The sequence below is a fragment of the Drosophila montana genome, unplaced genomic scaffold (assembly GCF_035044405.1).
Source record: "Drosophila montana isolate Dmon_TW-CO22-7 unplaced genomic scaffold, ASM3504440v1 contig_1408_1, whole genome shotgun sequence".
Lineage (NCBI taxonomy): Eukaryota > Metazoa > Arthropoda > Insecta > Diptera > Drosophilidae > Drosophila > Drosophila montana.
Window position 1 is genome coordinate 535,132 of NW_026996360.1, and position 14,128 is coordinate 549,259.

Genomic DNA, 14,128 nt, shown 5'->3' on the forward strand with positions numbered 1-14,128 from the left:
TTCATAAATTACAAAATATGTTAATTTGCATCGGCCGGGAATCGAACCCGGGCCGCCCGCGTGGCAGGCGAGCATTCTACCACTGAACCACCGATGCTTCTATAAAGACCGGTTCAAAATTTATAGTCTTAAGCTTTTGACAAATTTATTAATAAAACTTAAACTTGACAAGTTAGGTTTTATATGTGGACTTGGAGTTATTTTATTTTATGCAAAATTCACTTGACTAAACTATAGACCGATCATGCCCAATGTGTACTAACAAAAAAATTACAATCGTATATTATCGTCGATGTTGCTTTTTGTTTTTAATATTTTATATATATGTATATGTATATTAACTTGTAATTCATTGATTATTTACAACATTAGGGTTATGACTGCATTAATATAACAACAAGTTTATAAACAAACTGAAGTAGGCCATAAACAGGCATTGACTTGAATTAGTTTTTATGTATGTATAAAAAATAAAACACATGTATATGTATTGTTTGTACATAATAAAATCTAAAAAGTTAACATTGCATCGGCCGGGAATCGAACCCGGGCCGCCCGCGTGGCAGGCGAGCATTCTACCACTGAACCACCGATGCTTGTATTAATCAAGTATCAAAACTAACCATCTTAGAGCTTAAAACCATAATCTTAAGCTAAACTCAAGTGCTCGCAGAAATATGTTCAAGAGTTCAAAAGTTAAAAAAAAAAAGTTTGATAATACATATGCTTTAAGTGGAAGAGTCGCTTCTATAATTTAAATACATTTCTTACTTCCTTTGCTAAATATGAAAGATCGCAATATTATGGTTTCCTAAAAATATTTATTTTAAAATTTATATAAAAGACTAGCGGGTATAACCCGGCCTTGCCCGTGGCACGTATGTTATAAAATCAATGTTTTCAAAAAACTTTGAAAATGATTTTGAAACTGATCGGACGGGAATCAAACACCTTTGTGCAAATCGGACAAAACTTTAAATTCACCAAAAAAAATCTTTGAAATGCATTTTCCACCGAAGGAGTTTAGATTTTGCGAAAAATGTGAAACACGTCTCAAATGATTTTTCTTATAGATCTTTGGAAATAAATTTGAACACAAAACGACATCCACCAAATCTTCGACCCCCATTTGCACCAAGGAGGGATGGATTTTTCAAAAAGTGTGAAACACCCCTCAAATGAATTTGAACATAGATCTTTGAAAATTAGTTTGGTGCCGATCGGATGGTAAACAAAAAAGTTACATACAAACGTGTTTCGCGATTTTTCCACACGTGCGGGTGGAATTTCCCGTAACCCCGTCTTAACGTGCACCTACATAAAATAATGTAACTACAGTGAAAATGCCAGCTTCCTAGCTCTAACGGTTTGGGCTGTGCGTTGATCACCAATCAGTCAGTCAGTCAGGACAAACAGTTTTATATATAGAGAAGATTATAGCTGCGAACAATTTTAATTTGTTCACTTTGTGGTACATATCCTTGACTCAATATGTCAATTTATTTTTTAAGGATTATTTATCTATCAACTAAAAAGTTAAGTCTCTTATGATGGATAACTATGCTATGATCAGATGCAATTTAATTGATACACTTTGGTCAAGGCATTTAACAAATCTAATATTGTTACCTTGTTTTGGTTTTAAATTTATTTTGTCACGACTCGTTTTAATCGATGTTATTCGATCAGCAAAATATATGAAAAAATAAATATTGAAATGATGTAAAATATTTAAAAGCATTAAAAATTTAAATTTGCATCGGCCGGGAATCGAACCCGGGCCGCCCGCGTGGCAGGCGAGCATTCTACCACTGAACCACCGATGCTTTTCTTATTGGTGAATCGGATTATGCCAGTTTTAAGTTTCATCTAGGAGCAGCTGAAAAAAGCATTGCTAATCGAATCTGCGGCACAAGCAAAACGGGTTTGTTCAAAGATCGGTAGATTGGCATTATAAGAGAGTATAATTCATTAACGCTTTTGAATTAAACCCATTAATTAGAATATCTTTTACCCATTTACCCATCATTAGATTAGACTCGCATAGATGTTCATTTAGATTTTTCATTTATTTCGCCATTTAGATAAGGTGTGAATCAATGTCGGGTGTGTGGCATAGCTTGAACAATGACTAAATGACCTGATTTGTTGTTTTATTTAATATTGTTGTTACTGCTGCTGCTGCTGCTGTCGAACAGTGTTTCCGTCTATAAATTTGAATACCGTGTTCAAGTGTTAACAGAGTGCGCCGGCACGGAGCCGCACAGAAATGATAGCTTAAAGTTGGTGAAAATCAATTTGCAGCGCTGTAGAATGGAACTCGTGTGATAATAAGCATTTAGGCCTGGCCAGTGTCCATGTGCTCATGGTGCAGCTTATAAGGCATCAGATATGGAGGAGCCAAATCCGAAGGTTTGCTTGATGCTATGCCAATAGTATCGATACCAATTTGTCTTCATCGCATCATATTCGGAGGCGGGAATACCGGTCTGCTTAAGCGTCATCATCGTGCTGGACGACTGCAAAATGGACAAATAATTTAAATAATTATAAATGTTGCTCCAGCGAGAAAGAAAGTGGAAAATCAAATATTATATTTATGTTTATATGTATTTATTTAAATTTTATGTTTATAAGACGGAAATCAATCGAAAGACAGGTCAAGTGTCCGTAGAATCAGGGCTGTTGATATGGGGATCAGAGATGTCACCTTCGAGGAATTGTAATATACAAATGCCAATTGTTTGTACGATAACCGTATTTACATAGTCATTCAAGCAGGTCAGTAGCTATAGAACTGCATCAATTATCAAGAGATAGCAACATACATAAGGATGATGCTTCTTAAAGGTGTTTTTAGTATGCGAAAGCCTTTGCAACTGTTAACATCGAGTAACTCGCAATGAAAATCAATTTCGTTGGGATCTTAATCGCAATTTTCGCAGCAAGAGCGAGCAGTGAGGCAAGTTGTACTATAAGAGTAAACTTTAGAAATATACAAAGTGATTATTCCTTCCAACAGAGTTGTGAGGAGTCGAGGCAGCTGGAATCTACTTGTGGCAGATATTGCTTTAAAGTCGTCAGGCCCATATTGGAACACACAACGGCATTACAGAAGCAGGTCGAGAGATTTGATATAGTACAGAAATCTGAACAAATGATCCAACTTGAGAGTATTGAAACTTTGCTGCAGGAAAGTAACGAACAAAAATTTCAGGGCAAAATAGTTGAAACAGCATTACAGAAGCAAGTCGAATGCCAGGATAAACAAAATTCGAATTTGTTAGCCAAATTGGAGAGCATTGAAAGTCTGTTTCATTTAAAGTTTGATACAGTAGAAAAAAAATTACATACACTAGAAGAAAAGTTTGAAGATAAGTGGAAAAATCTAAACAGAATAGTTAAGGCAAACGGCACAGCTGATATAGGTTTATTTGAGAAAATTGAATCCAAATATTATTATATAGAACACAATGAAAAGCTTAACTGGCACGCTGCAGCAGCCAAGTGTACAACACTTGGTGGACATCTGGCGAGTCCGCAAAATCAACAAGAGTTCGACGCTTTAAAAGCAAAGTTAACCAAATTCAGTTATTGGCTGGATATCAACGACCTAGCTGACGAGGGAACATTTATGTCGTCCACTACTGGCCAGCAGGCGGTGTTCATTATGTGGGAAGCTCTAGAACCAAATAACTATGCTAACGAAGCCGAGCATTGCGTCGAAATTCGGCGACAAAATGATTATCGAATGAATGATTTAAATTGCTTTTACAAACTTAACTTTATCTGTGAGAAAAAATTTGATAATTAAAACATTTAATCTACTGACAATAATAAAGTAAGGTCTTCTCCTTTGACATAACAATATAAAACGTTCAATTAAATACTATATCAAAAAACTTGACACAGTACCTAATATTTATAAAAATAAATAAACATTGAAATCACAGTGAAATAAGAACATTTACAGTTTGTTTGTATGTTTTTATGGCTGTTCAAGCAGATCAGCAGGGTTCAACTGCACCAATTTCAAGTGAAATTACGAGAGATAGACAAATTTAGCTTCGTTTCTTGATAACAGCATATATATTAACAATGATTCATTGAGAGATTTTTAGTAGACGAAACCTATTGCGACAGTCAACATTGAGTAATTCGCAATGAGAATCATTTATTTTGGGATCTTAATCGCAGTCCTGACTGCACACGCGAGCAGCGAGGCAAGTGATAAGCGTGAACTTTGCAAATATATAGTAGAAACTGATTGTTCCTTCCAACAGAGTTGTGAGGAGTCGAGGCAGCTCGAATCTACTTGTGGCAGATATTGCTTTAAAGTCGTCAGGCCCATATTGGAGCACACAACGGCATTACAGAAGCAGGTCGAAAGATTTGATATAGTACAGAAATCTGAACAAATTATCCAACTTGAGAGTATTAAAACTTTGCTGCAGGAAAGTAACGAACAAAAATTACAGGGCAAAATAGTTGAAACAGCATTGCAGAAGCAAGTCGAGTGTCAGGATAAACAAAATTCGAATTTGTTAGCCAAATTGGAGAGCATTGAAAGTTTAATGAAAGTGTTTTATGAAAAGTTTGATACAGTGGAAAAAAAATTACATACACTAGAAGAAAAGTTTGAAGATCAGTGGAAAAATCTAAGCAGTATAGTTAAGGGAAGCGACAAAACTGATATATGTATTTTTGAGAAAATTGGATCCAAATATTATTATATAGAACACGATGAAAAGCTTAACTGGCACGCTGCAGCAGCCAAGTGTAAAACACTTGGTGGACATCTGGCGAGTCCGCAGAATCAACAAGAGTTAAATGCTTTAAGACAAAAGTTATACAAATTAAGTTATTGGCTGGATATCAACGACAATGATCACGAGGGCGTATATATATCGTTAACTACTGGCAAGAAGGCGGTGTTCCTGAAATGGAGTCCTGGAAACCCAAGTAACTCGTTTAATGGTGAAAATTGCGTCGAAATGCGGCAACATTCTAATTATCTAATGAATGATATAGATTGCAACGACTATCTTAACTTTATCTGTGAGAAGAATTAAAATTCTTCTCCTTTGACAAAACAATATACAACAGTCCATTTAATACTGTATCAATAAATTGTATGTACTGTATGTAAACAAATTTTTATAAAAATAAATGAACATTTAAATCGCAGTAAATCGAGTATTTCTACAGTTTGCTTTTATGATTTTCTAGCTAAGCAGAGCAGCGAGGCAAGTGAAAACTGTGAACTTTGCAAATATATAGTAGAAACTGATTGTTCCTTCCAACAGAGTTGTGAGGAGTCGAGGCATCTCGAATCTAGCTGTGGCAGATATTGCTTTAAAGTCGTCAGGCACATATTGGAGCACACAAGGGGATTACAGAAGCAAGTAGACCTAAATGAAGCTAAACAGATATCGGAAACCATAAATAAACTCGAAAACATTGAACGTTTGCTGCATGAGAAGTTTGATAGACTGGAAAAACAAACAAAAAGCTTCGAAGACATAAACAACGCAAGAAAATCCGAAGATATGGGAGTATTTGCCAAAATAGGAGACAAATATTATTATATTGATCATTTTACAAGGCTAAACTGGTTTGAGGCAGCGCATAGGTGTCGCGAATTTGGCGGACATCTGGCTAATCTGCAGACTCGGGCAGAGTTTGATGCAGTGGAAAGGCATTTGATTAATACATCGTATTGGCTGGGCACTAACGATCTTGGCAAAGAGGGTGAGTTCTATTCGTTAGCAACGGGTCGCAAAGCGACATTCTTAAACTGGTATCCCGGAGAACCTAATAATTACGGTGGCAACGAGGACTGCGTCCACTTACGGAAGGTGCATGGAGTTTATGCACTGAATGATGCCGATTGTTACATCAAATTTAACTACATCTGTGAAAAACAGGATGGAATTTGAGAACATAGAATTTAAATATATTGTTCTTTGAGCAAACTAACTTTTTAATAGCCTGCCCAGGTAAGCAGGGTATACACCTGATAAAGTTTAGTTTTCTATAGCCTATATATAATTATATATATATAACCCACAGCTTTACAACTTATTACTTAAACTTCAATAAAAGGTTCCAGCAACGTCGCTGACACAAGTTGCAACTATCTAAATTTCCTGGTCCTAGTTTAAAATTCACAGAATCGGGGCTATAATCTTAGTCAAGAATCAAAAAGTTCTTTTGACCTGTTTTTAATTGTATATTCACACTTTACTGTGAGCCCAGCTATTCTTGATCTGAATCCGTCTGTCTGGAAGCTTTACTCAAACGCACAGAAATTTCAAGAGATCCCCGGGGAAAAGCCAACGAATAAGACTACGGCCTATGTCCAGCCCAATCTGCTCTCTATTGCACGCATTTTACTTACAGTTTCCTCCAGTTCGATGACGACATTCGAGTAGTGACCAGATGACCAGTTTTTCAGACGCCAGCTCTGTTGGATCTTCTTTTCGGGCACCAGTTCCTCAAACTTGCCAAGCACGTTGCCGCCATAGAGCACAAATCTGTGGATACAAATGGAGTACGATATGAGCTGAAGTCGAATCTTAGCGGGAAGGCAATTAAATGCTCACTCGCCGCCGCGTACGGCGTCCACTTTGGCGGGCGCACGCGTAAATGCAGTGACCATTTCGGGCTTTGTCAGCGCGTTGTAGAGATCATTGGCATTGCAATGGAACTCCTCGGTCATGGAGAGTGTGCGCACGTCCAGCTTGCAGCCGACACTGCGCGTTGCGCTGCTATTGGAGGAAGATTTGGGCGCGGCGGCGGCTGATCGCAGCGACGCAGCCTTTTGGGCCGCATTTTTCGCATTGTTGGCATCGTTTGCCTCCGCAGCCGAGTCGCTGCTGTTGGCGTCCTTCTTTGGTAGTATCAAGTTCTTGGAATATTCTTCCTTCAGCTCCTTGATGTAGACGCCCAGCTGGTTGCGTATGCGCTCTCTGCCCACGTTGTACATGAATTGTTTGAGTGTCTCCGACTCGTCGTTCGATTCGTCAATGGTCACCGTGATCTCCACGTCCTCCAGATTGTTCTCCTCGGACAGATTCGGTATGGTCAGCTTGCCCTTGTGGCTCAGATTGCTGTTCTTGAGCAGGCGGCCGGACCACTTGAGCACCAGCTCCCATTCGTAGAAGAATATCAGTTTGCCCTTTCGATTGTTGACGGTCGCCTCCCCGTTGCACTTGTCCACTGAATCCACCACGCATTCGATGTCTCGTTGTTCTGCACTCCGTGCAGTCCGTGCCAGCAAAAACATTAAGGTTAGAATTTTTGCAAGAATCAGAATAAGAGCAACGCACCTATTTTAAAGTCGGCAAACAACTGTGGCAGCCGCTCTTTGGACCAGGGCGTCGCATTCTTTTCCGTCCAATGCCAGTTGTTCACATTGGTCGCATCGGGTCTCTCCTCAACAATCCAGCGTGGATCACCCTCTCCCCACTTGGCCATGTCGCTGTAGCGTGTTTGCTGTATTAAAATGTGGTTGATATTCGCATTCACTGATCCTAAGTGTTGGCCGTGCTTGTGACGCGCTCGATTGGGTTGCCTGACGTTGCTCTTTTGATTATGCTAAGAAAATATTTGGAATTTTCTGGAAATCCAAAGGTGCTCGGTGCCTTTACAGTCAGCCTCGGTTAGTGATGAGCGATATTCAGTGTGCACCAGTCGCGTGACTTCTGGTAACGAGTTCACATATATGCCGCAAATTTATAGTTTGTGAGGAGTGAATTCGCCGCAGTGGAGCAATTCTGTTAACCAAGAGAGTATTGTCTGCTACACTGCTACAAGTCGTTTAAGGTTTGTTTTTGTATTGTAAGGTGTTTATGACAAATTAAATGTGACAGAAAAAATAATATAATGTCTAAGCAATTTAAAAATTCTACGTTATTCATGCGGATGATAGTGAAAAGAATAAAATTATGTGATATTAACTGATTTCATGTCGTAACAGTGTGGCAACGCCAGAGTATGGGCTCACTATCGATAGTTGCGATATATATTATTTGGGCCATCTCCATGTATCGCCATTTGGTTCATCCCTAGTGGGAAAGAAAAAGGCGAAAGAATTTTTTGTGTTGATTTGTTTATGATAAATTTAATTGTGTTTAATAAATGAAAACGCCAGCAAATACACAAAAGTTAAAAAATATGTTTAACTAGTGCAACGTGTGTGCGTGTGTGATAACCGTGCCCGCCACAATGATAAGCGCAATGGACAATTTCGACAACAGATCGTACGGTGCGATATCCAAGGGGCGCAGTGAATTCTCGATGCCAGGTAAACACACGACGCAGTGGGCAATGAGTAAACAATTAAACAAAGAAGCTCAGCCAGATGGAGGCAATAAAGATTAGTTTAAGCTGCAATTGAAGTGAAATTGTGTGAATGCCAAATGCAAATTAGCTTGTGGGCGAGGGGGAGACAGCACAGGGCACAGTGAAAAGTGTTGAAGCAACAAGCGACGCTGCTTGTGGGTGCGTGTACGTGTGTGTGTGTGTGTGTGTGTGTGTTTGTACGTGTGTCTATTAAACTGGCCTTCAATTGACTTAATCCCGTAATGCGGCGTTAAACTAATAAACCAATTAATACAACTAGACAGCCCGTTGTGAAACAACAACAATACATGCGCACATTTATTGTAATTGTATTGATTTGGCAGCATCTTCTGTCTCGTTCGTGCGCATTTATATGTTTACAGTGCAGCTTGTATGTAGTTTGTGTGTGTGTGCGTGTGTGTATGCGCCTGTGGGTGTGTATTGTTTACGTGCGCTTGTGCTCGCGTGAATGTGTGAGTGGAATGTCGCTGTTCCAATTAACCAAATCAACAGCAGCAGCAACAACAAAAGCAAGCGACCGCTTAAGAATTATGTTTTATTCTTGCAGAATTGACACCGGAGCAGCAAAAGCTGCTGATTGAGCTGCGCAGAAAAAAGCAGGAGCTTTTGCTCGAGATTCAGGTAAGTTACAAAAATAAAAAATAAGTTAATTTCCACATTTTTTATCTCTTCATCATCATCTCGCTTGCCCCTTCTCTGCTTCTCTCTATCTCTCTTTTCGTCGCTCACCTTTGGCCACTGCAAATGTCAAAGCAGCCAACGAGGGCAGCGCCGCACCTGTTCTTCCTCTTTGACGCGCGTTCTTGTTCCCATTTTCTTCCATTGGTTCGTTATGGCTAATTAGTTTCTTAGCATTTTGCCATGTCCAATTTGCTAGTTAAAGTTTATTTTGTTGTCAAATTTATTTGATAGTTTTTAATGACTTCGACGCTTCAATTCCTCCTATTCTGCCGTCTAACGTTTTCATTGACATTCTCTCGCAACAGCAACAATGCTAGGCATCAATAAAAAAGTACCGTTTGTTTGAAGTGTGCCCAGCTTTTGAACTTTTCGTTGACATTAGCTTATTGTAGTTGCTTTTGTTGTTTTGGACAAAGCAACGTGGGAGCAACTGTATTTAGCGGCATCGAAAAGTATAAGCAACTGTAAACAAAACTGGGTTACAGGAGCGCATTCGGGGTTTGTTGCGACTAATTGAAACTACAATTTGAATTTTAAAATATAATATTACAAATTTTTTATAAAGCATTGCATATAACTACGAAGAAACAATGTCTACATTAAATTTATTCTGTATATAATATATTCTTGTATTTTTCATTATTATTTGTTTAAAAAAGTACTTTACAATATATAGGCAATTTATTTGACTACAAATTAATTGTTCATCCTTGATTCCTTTAAGACATTCGAAATGAGAGTTTTTGAATTACCAAAATTACATTCATCATTAAATGCATATTCATTCAGCTACCAATTTGCATTTGCTTTACAAGTTGAAAGGTTATTTAAATCGTTCTTCCAAACTTTGTACACATATACATTAACAAAATGTCTTGCCTAAGCTATGGGCCCAATTGCGCGACTTGCCTGCGATCCGCTCCTGTGCGGCCGCATGCGAAATTCCGCAAAAGACGCGGCCCTCATCACTCACAGCTCACTCGCGTCGGTTAGTCATCGATGACGTTTCGCGCGGCAGACACAGACCCTAGACCGACTGACGGACGGACAGATAAATCGACTGCCGATCTACCAGGCGCAGTGCGTTCCAATCGGGGCCGATATATTGTAATTGAATGAAAAGCATTTTTTTGCTTAATTTGTTAAGATCGTGCGTGTCAAATTAAAGTAGAAATATTCGCGGAACGAAAACGTGATCGGGCTTATGTTTTTCTGTTGTTGTTGTTACTGCTGCTGCAATTGTTATTGTGCTATGTACAAGTTTCTATACCGTAAAATCGTAAACAAATCCAAAACCAAGGTGAGTGTGCGCCAACTGAGTCACAATATCGACTAGTTTCTTATCACAGAACGAATTAGTGAATGAATAAATAAATACATACATATGCGAGCAAGTGCCAAGTGCCGCTATGAAAACCAATCGCAATTGTTGAGCAGGTTAAGAAATACACACATCGAGCCTTATCAATGCGATAAAAATATGTGTGCACATGTTGAATCTATTAATAAAAATACCTTGAAACAAAATAAATAATTTCGAACTGCTCTAAACAAATGATATATTTTAAACTGATATAATATCTTTAACTAAAATGAAGTGACTGGTACTTAATGTGAATTATGTTAAGATAAATATGCTTTAATATTAAGAATTTCCATATTACTATACTTTACCTTAAACTCACAGGTAGTATGGCGTTACCTGCATTTTATGTCCACTAATCCCCTTCATACGCTCTGAATGCCCGATCGTAAATTGAAATTCGCGCAGTTTTCCGACCAACTGCTCGGAAATTTCCATCTTGGCTTATTACGCATAATTTTGGGTTCCATTTCTTGGATATTTATCGCAGCTACCTGACTATGGTAATCGACTCCTCGCACCGCTGACCCTTCGTCGCTGATCCCCTCTCTCTCTCGCTCTTTCTCTCTCTTACTCTGCATACCTGTGCTACCATTTACCGCAATGCATAAATAATCGTATCCCTCCTTGACTGCCGGCTCGCCTTGCTAGTGAAGGGTTTTTCATTTCAATTTTTCGGCAATTAGCCGAGTTCAGATTTCGGGTTAAGTTGGGCTACTTTTTGTGTTTTTTTTTTTTGCCTTCTTTTGGCTTGCGGTCTGTCCAACCCTCTTTTTTGTGCATTTTTTGTCTCGTGCTTTGGAGATTTGTTTGCTTATGATACCCGCATATCATTCGCAGTCGTGTTGCCAAGTTTTGTGTTGTTAATGGAGATGAAAGAGTTGAAAAGAAAGAAATAAATATCTGAAATCTAGCACATTTTTAATTACTTTAAGCTCATGTCTATTTATAACACATCTTTAGTTGTCTTTTAAAAAATATACGTTTCTTTTTACTGAACTTTCCTTTTTAAGCAACTGAAAGACTAGTCATATTAAACATTATTATCATATTAAGAACGCTAATCAATACAAAATGATTGGTAATACTATTTAGCTGGTATTTAGTCTAATGGCAGAAAGAAAGCTAAATGTTCATCACTGTTGGGCAGAACTATTATTTCGCCGCCTAGAAGTATGCTCTATTATTTGTACAATCCGTAAGCATAAAATGTAAATAAGCACAACCGATCCTTACCACATTGGAAAAAGTGAAACTGTTATTGAGAGATAAGTAGAAAAAATAGGCATTGATTAAGTTAATATAGATTTGAACACTCTTGGACGGACAGTTGCCGCCTAACGCGGTCGGGCTAACACATAAACTGTATATTTTCTTAAAATAATCTGAGAGAAAATGTCTGCCTTATAGGAGTGTCCGTTGTGCGAGTTTTCACTGTACATATTTCTGTCATAATCATCCGCTCAAGTAAACTGTCCGCCTTACGGGGGTGGCCTAACCTATAAATTATGCATATTAATAAAATCATCTAAGAGAACAACTCCCCTTAATAGGGGAGAATTTTTATCTGTACATGATTAGATATTGATATGATTAGCCATAGTGATTAAGCCACTTTTTTATAATACTTCTGTATATGCCATTTGATGGAAGTCCCTAAGCTTTCTAGTCATGTATTTATTAGGCTATTTAAAATATTGAAATTAATACTTTTCAAAATGTGCTCTGCTATGATTCTTCTGATATGAGGAATATATTTCTTATGTATTTTTGCTGATGATTTAATGCCGACTTCCGTTTCCATGCATGTTGTTATCTGCCATGAAATTCCTCAAATTAATTTAATATTTGCAATTCAATTTGCGCAGATGCTTCGTATGAATCATTTTCAAATGTCGCCTATCACAATTAGAAGCGAGTAGTCATGCACTTGTGCATACTCTGAGACCTTCTAAAAAAGAGAAGAAACTGGTAGATCCATCGGAAAATTATTGATTTGGTGACTGTAAGACTGTAAAATGGACACTTGTGATTGTCAAACTGTGATACTGTGGTATATTCCAAGTTCCAAGTGTCTAGCTTCGAATGTAAATAATCGTTGTGAATATACAGACGGACAGCAAGACGAACATTGCGTGATTTCAATATACTCTCTTTTCACTTTCCGAACGGAGCGTAAGAAGGGCAATTGGTTGCGCCCGTATATTAGCTGAGTAATGATCATGATCAAAGGCTTTTTCTCTTACGCTTCCGTCTCTCTTCTCTCATTGTTAATTTTGCTTGGCAGCAGCTGATAAGATAAGGTGGCTTAGATTTTTGCGCGCACTCTTTCTCTCTCTCTCTCTCACACACACAACTGCTCGACGTCTGTTCGTTTGCATGTCTAATGCCTTATCTCACGAAACGCTGCGTATCACGTTGCCAGACGATGATGGACTGTCTGTCACTCTGCCGCTCGCAGAATATTGATAAACCTTTTGGCAACACAAGTTTATCAATAATTTAATGCGCTTATAAAAGTGTTCAACTAAGAACTGGCTCGCTCTTTCGCAGGTTCCATTGAACTTTCGCCATTTTGTTGTATTGTTTGCGCGCCTTAGTCATCATTTGATCCGGATTTTGCGAGTGTCACAGCAGCTCACTCTCTTTTGCATGCTCTTCATTAGCGGCTGCTCTTTAAATTCCTTACGCGAAATTGCAAGGTTTTGTTTGTTCTACTTCATTAAGTTGTTGTTATACTTTACTGTCGTGCACTTGCCAAGCTTTTAAATTATGATTTATGTGGACAGTAACAACAACAACAAGAACAACAAAGAGCTTGAGTGCTAAAACTTATTGAAAGCGCACTTAAAGTGCAAATTTGTACTTTGATTTATGGCGTCTGCTTTGAGGTTATAACCGACGACGGCGAGTGGCAACAATGGCCGTTTCCATCTACATCTCCATGTTCCGCCACCCGCCTGCTGCCAGCTCCTGGCAGCTTGTTGTTCTTCTGGCCAACACACAATGGCAAACTAATCGAAGTGGCCAGGCGACGCAAATGTGACCAGCATTTGCAGTTTATGGTGTCTGCATGCAAATGACTGCACTTATGTACGTGTTTCAATTCCACGCGTTCCAAGTATTTGTAAGCTGACCCCTGTCTGAAGTTGGTTTAAAAGCTAAAGGTAATTTAAGAAAAAATACAATTTTATACCAATATCACGGATAACTCTAGATCGGTGTTAATTGTGTTCCTTTGAAATATCTTCAATTTGATTCAAATCTTTCGTTTGTTTAATTACATAATAAGGTATTTGATGCTCTGAAATTTCGTTTCATTACTAAAAGAATACATTTATTACACACTTTCTTTAATATATTTATAATAACTTTTTCTAGTCAGTTTGTCCTCAGTCCTTAAGCGTTTGAATATGTGCATGCTGCGTTCTCTTAGTTAAAAGACACTTGTTGTGAGCGGCAAAGTCAGCTGTCGGCAAAGAGCCAACAAATGCTCTTTGGCGATGCTCTTGCCAGCGAAGAGCGTAGAATTCACTCTTCATTCAAGTCTAACAGCACTTCAACAGTACATGTTGAGCATAACAGTTCATTTACAGTTCAATTTGAGTACAACAGCAAGCTAACAGCTCATCAACAGCTATTGAGCAATTACATTACCGAAAGCTGTTAGACCTTACCTCGCGAAGCACTTGTTGTTGTTGCCCAGGCGCATTAACA

At 38.4% G+C, this 14,128-nt stretch overlaps 3 protein-coding genes and 3 non-coding genes across 10 annotated transcripts in view; 2 read left to right on the top strand and 4 right to left on the bottom strand.

Moving 5' to 3' along the window:
• LOC135428571 (zinc finger protein 814) overlaps positions 1–14,128 on the top strand; it is a 240,866-nt gene that overhangs the window by 196,168 nt on the left and 30,570 nt on the right. For 3 of the 4 annotated variants that reach the window (XR_010436279.1, XR_010436280.1, XR_010436281.1), the window contains one exon: positions 8,915–8,988. The gene's annotated coding sequence lies outside the window, so the exon portion shown is untranslated. Of the gene's footprint in view, positions 1–1,073; positions 1,324–8,914; positions 8,989–14,128 lie in introns of those variants that run through there. The other variant, XM_064682645.1, reaches the window with a different exon arrangement.
• TRNAG-GCC (transfer RNA glycine (anticodon GCC)) lies at positions 27–97 on the bottom strand. Its single transcript has one exon. It is a non-coding gene; the product is annotated as a tRNA-Gly (tRNA).
• TRNAG-GCC (transfer RNA glycine (anticodon GCC)) lies at positions 526–596 on the bottom strand. Its single transcript has one exon. It is a non-coding gene; the product is annotated as a tRNA-Gly (tRNA).
• Positions 1,756–1,826, bottom strand: TRNAG-GCC (transfer RNA glycine (anticodon GCC)). The gene has a single exon. It is a non-coding gene; the product is annotated as a tRNA-Gly (tRNA).
• LOC135428610 (activator of 90 kDa heat shock protein ATPase homolog 1) lies at positions 2,051–7,740 on the bottom strand. Its single transcript, XM_064682689.1, has 4 exons — positions 7,332–7,740; positions 6,606–7,254; positions 6,401–6,536; positions 2,051–2,519 (listed from the first exon to the last, which is right to left on the bottom strand). The coding sequence occupies exons 1-4, from the start codon at positions 7,477–7,479 to the stop codon at positions 2,376–2,378; spliced, it is 1,077 nt and encodes a 358-aa protein (XP_064538759.1). The 5' UTR covers positions 7,480–7,740; the 3' UTR covers positions 2,051–2,375.
• The window catches only part of step (cytohesin steppke), a 46,173-nt gene continuing 40,117 nt past the window's right edge, over positions 8,073–14,128 (top strand). Inside the window, exons 1-2 of one of the 2 annotated variants that reach the window (XM_064682671.1) lie at positions 8,073–8,308; positions 8,915–8,988. In XM_064682671.1, the coding sequence (XP_064538741.1) occupies positions 8,230–8,308; positions 8,915–8,988 (153 nt within the window). In that variant the 5' untranslated portion in view covers positions 8,073–8,229. Of the gene's footprint in view, positions 8,309–8,914; positions 8,989–10,093; positions 10,349–14,128 lie in introns of those variants that run through there. The other variant, XM_064682677.1, reaches the window with a different exon arrangement.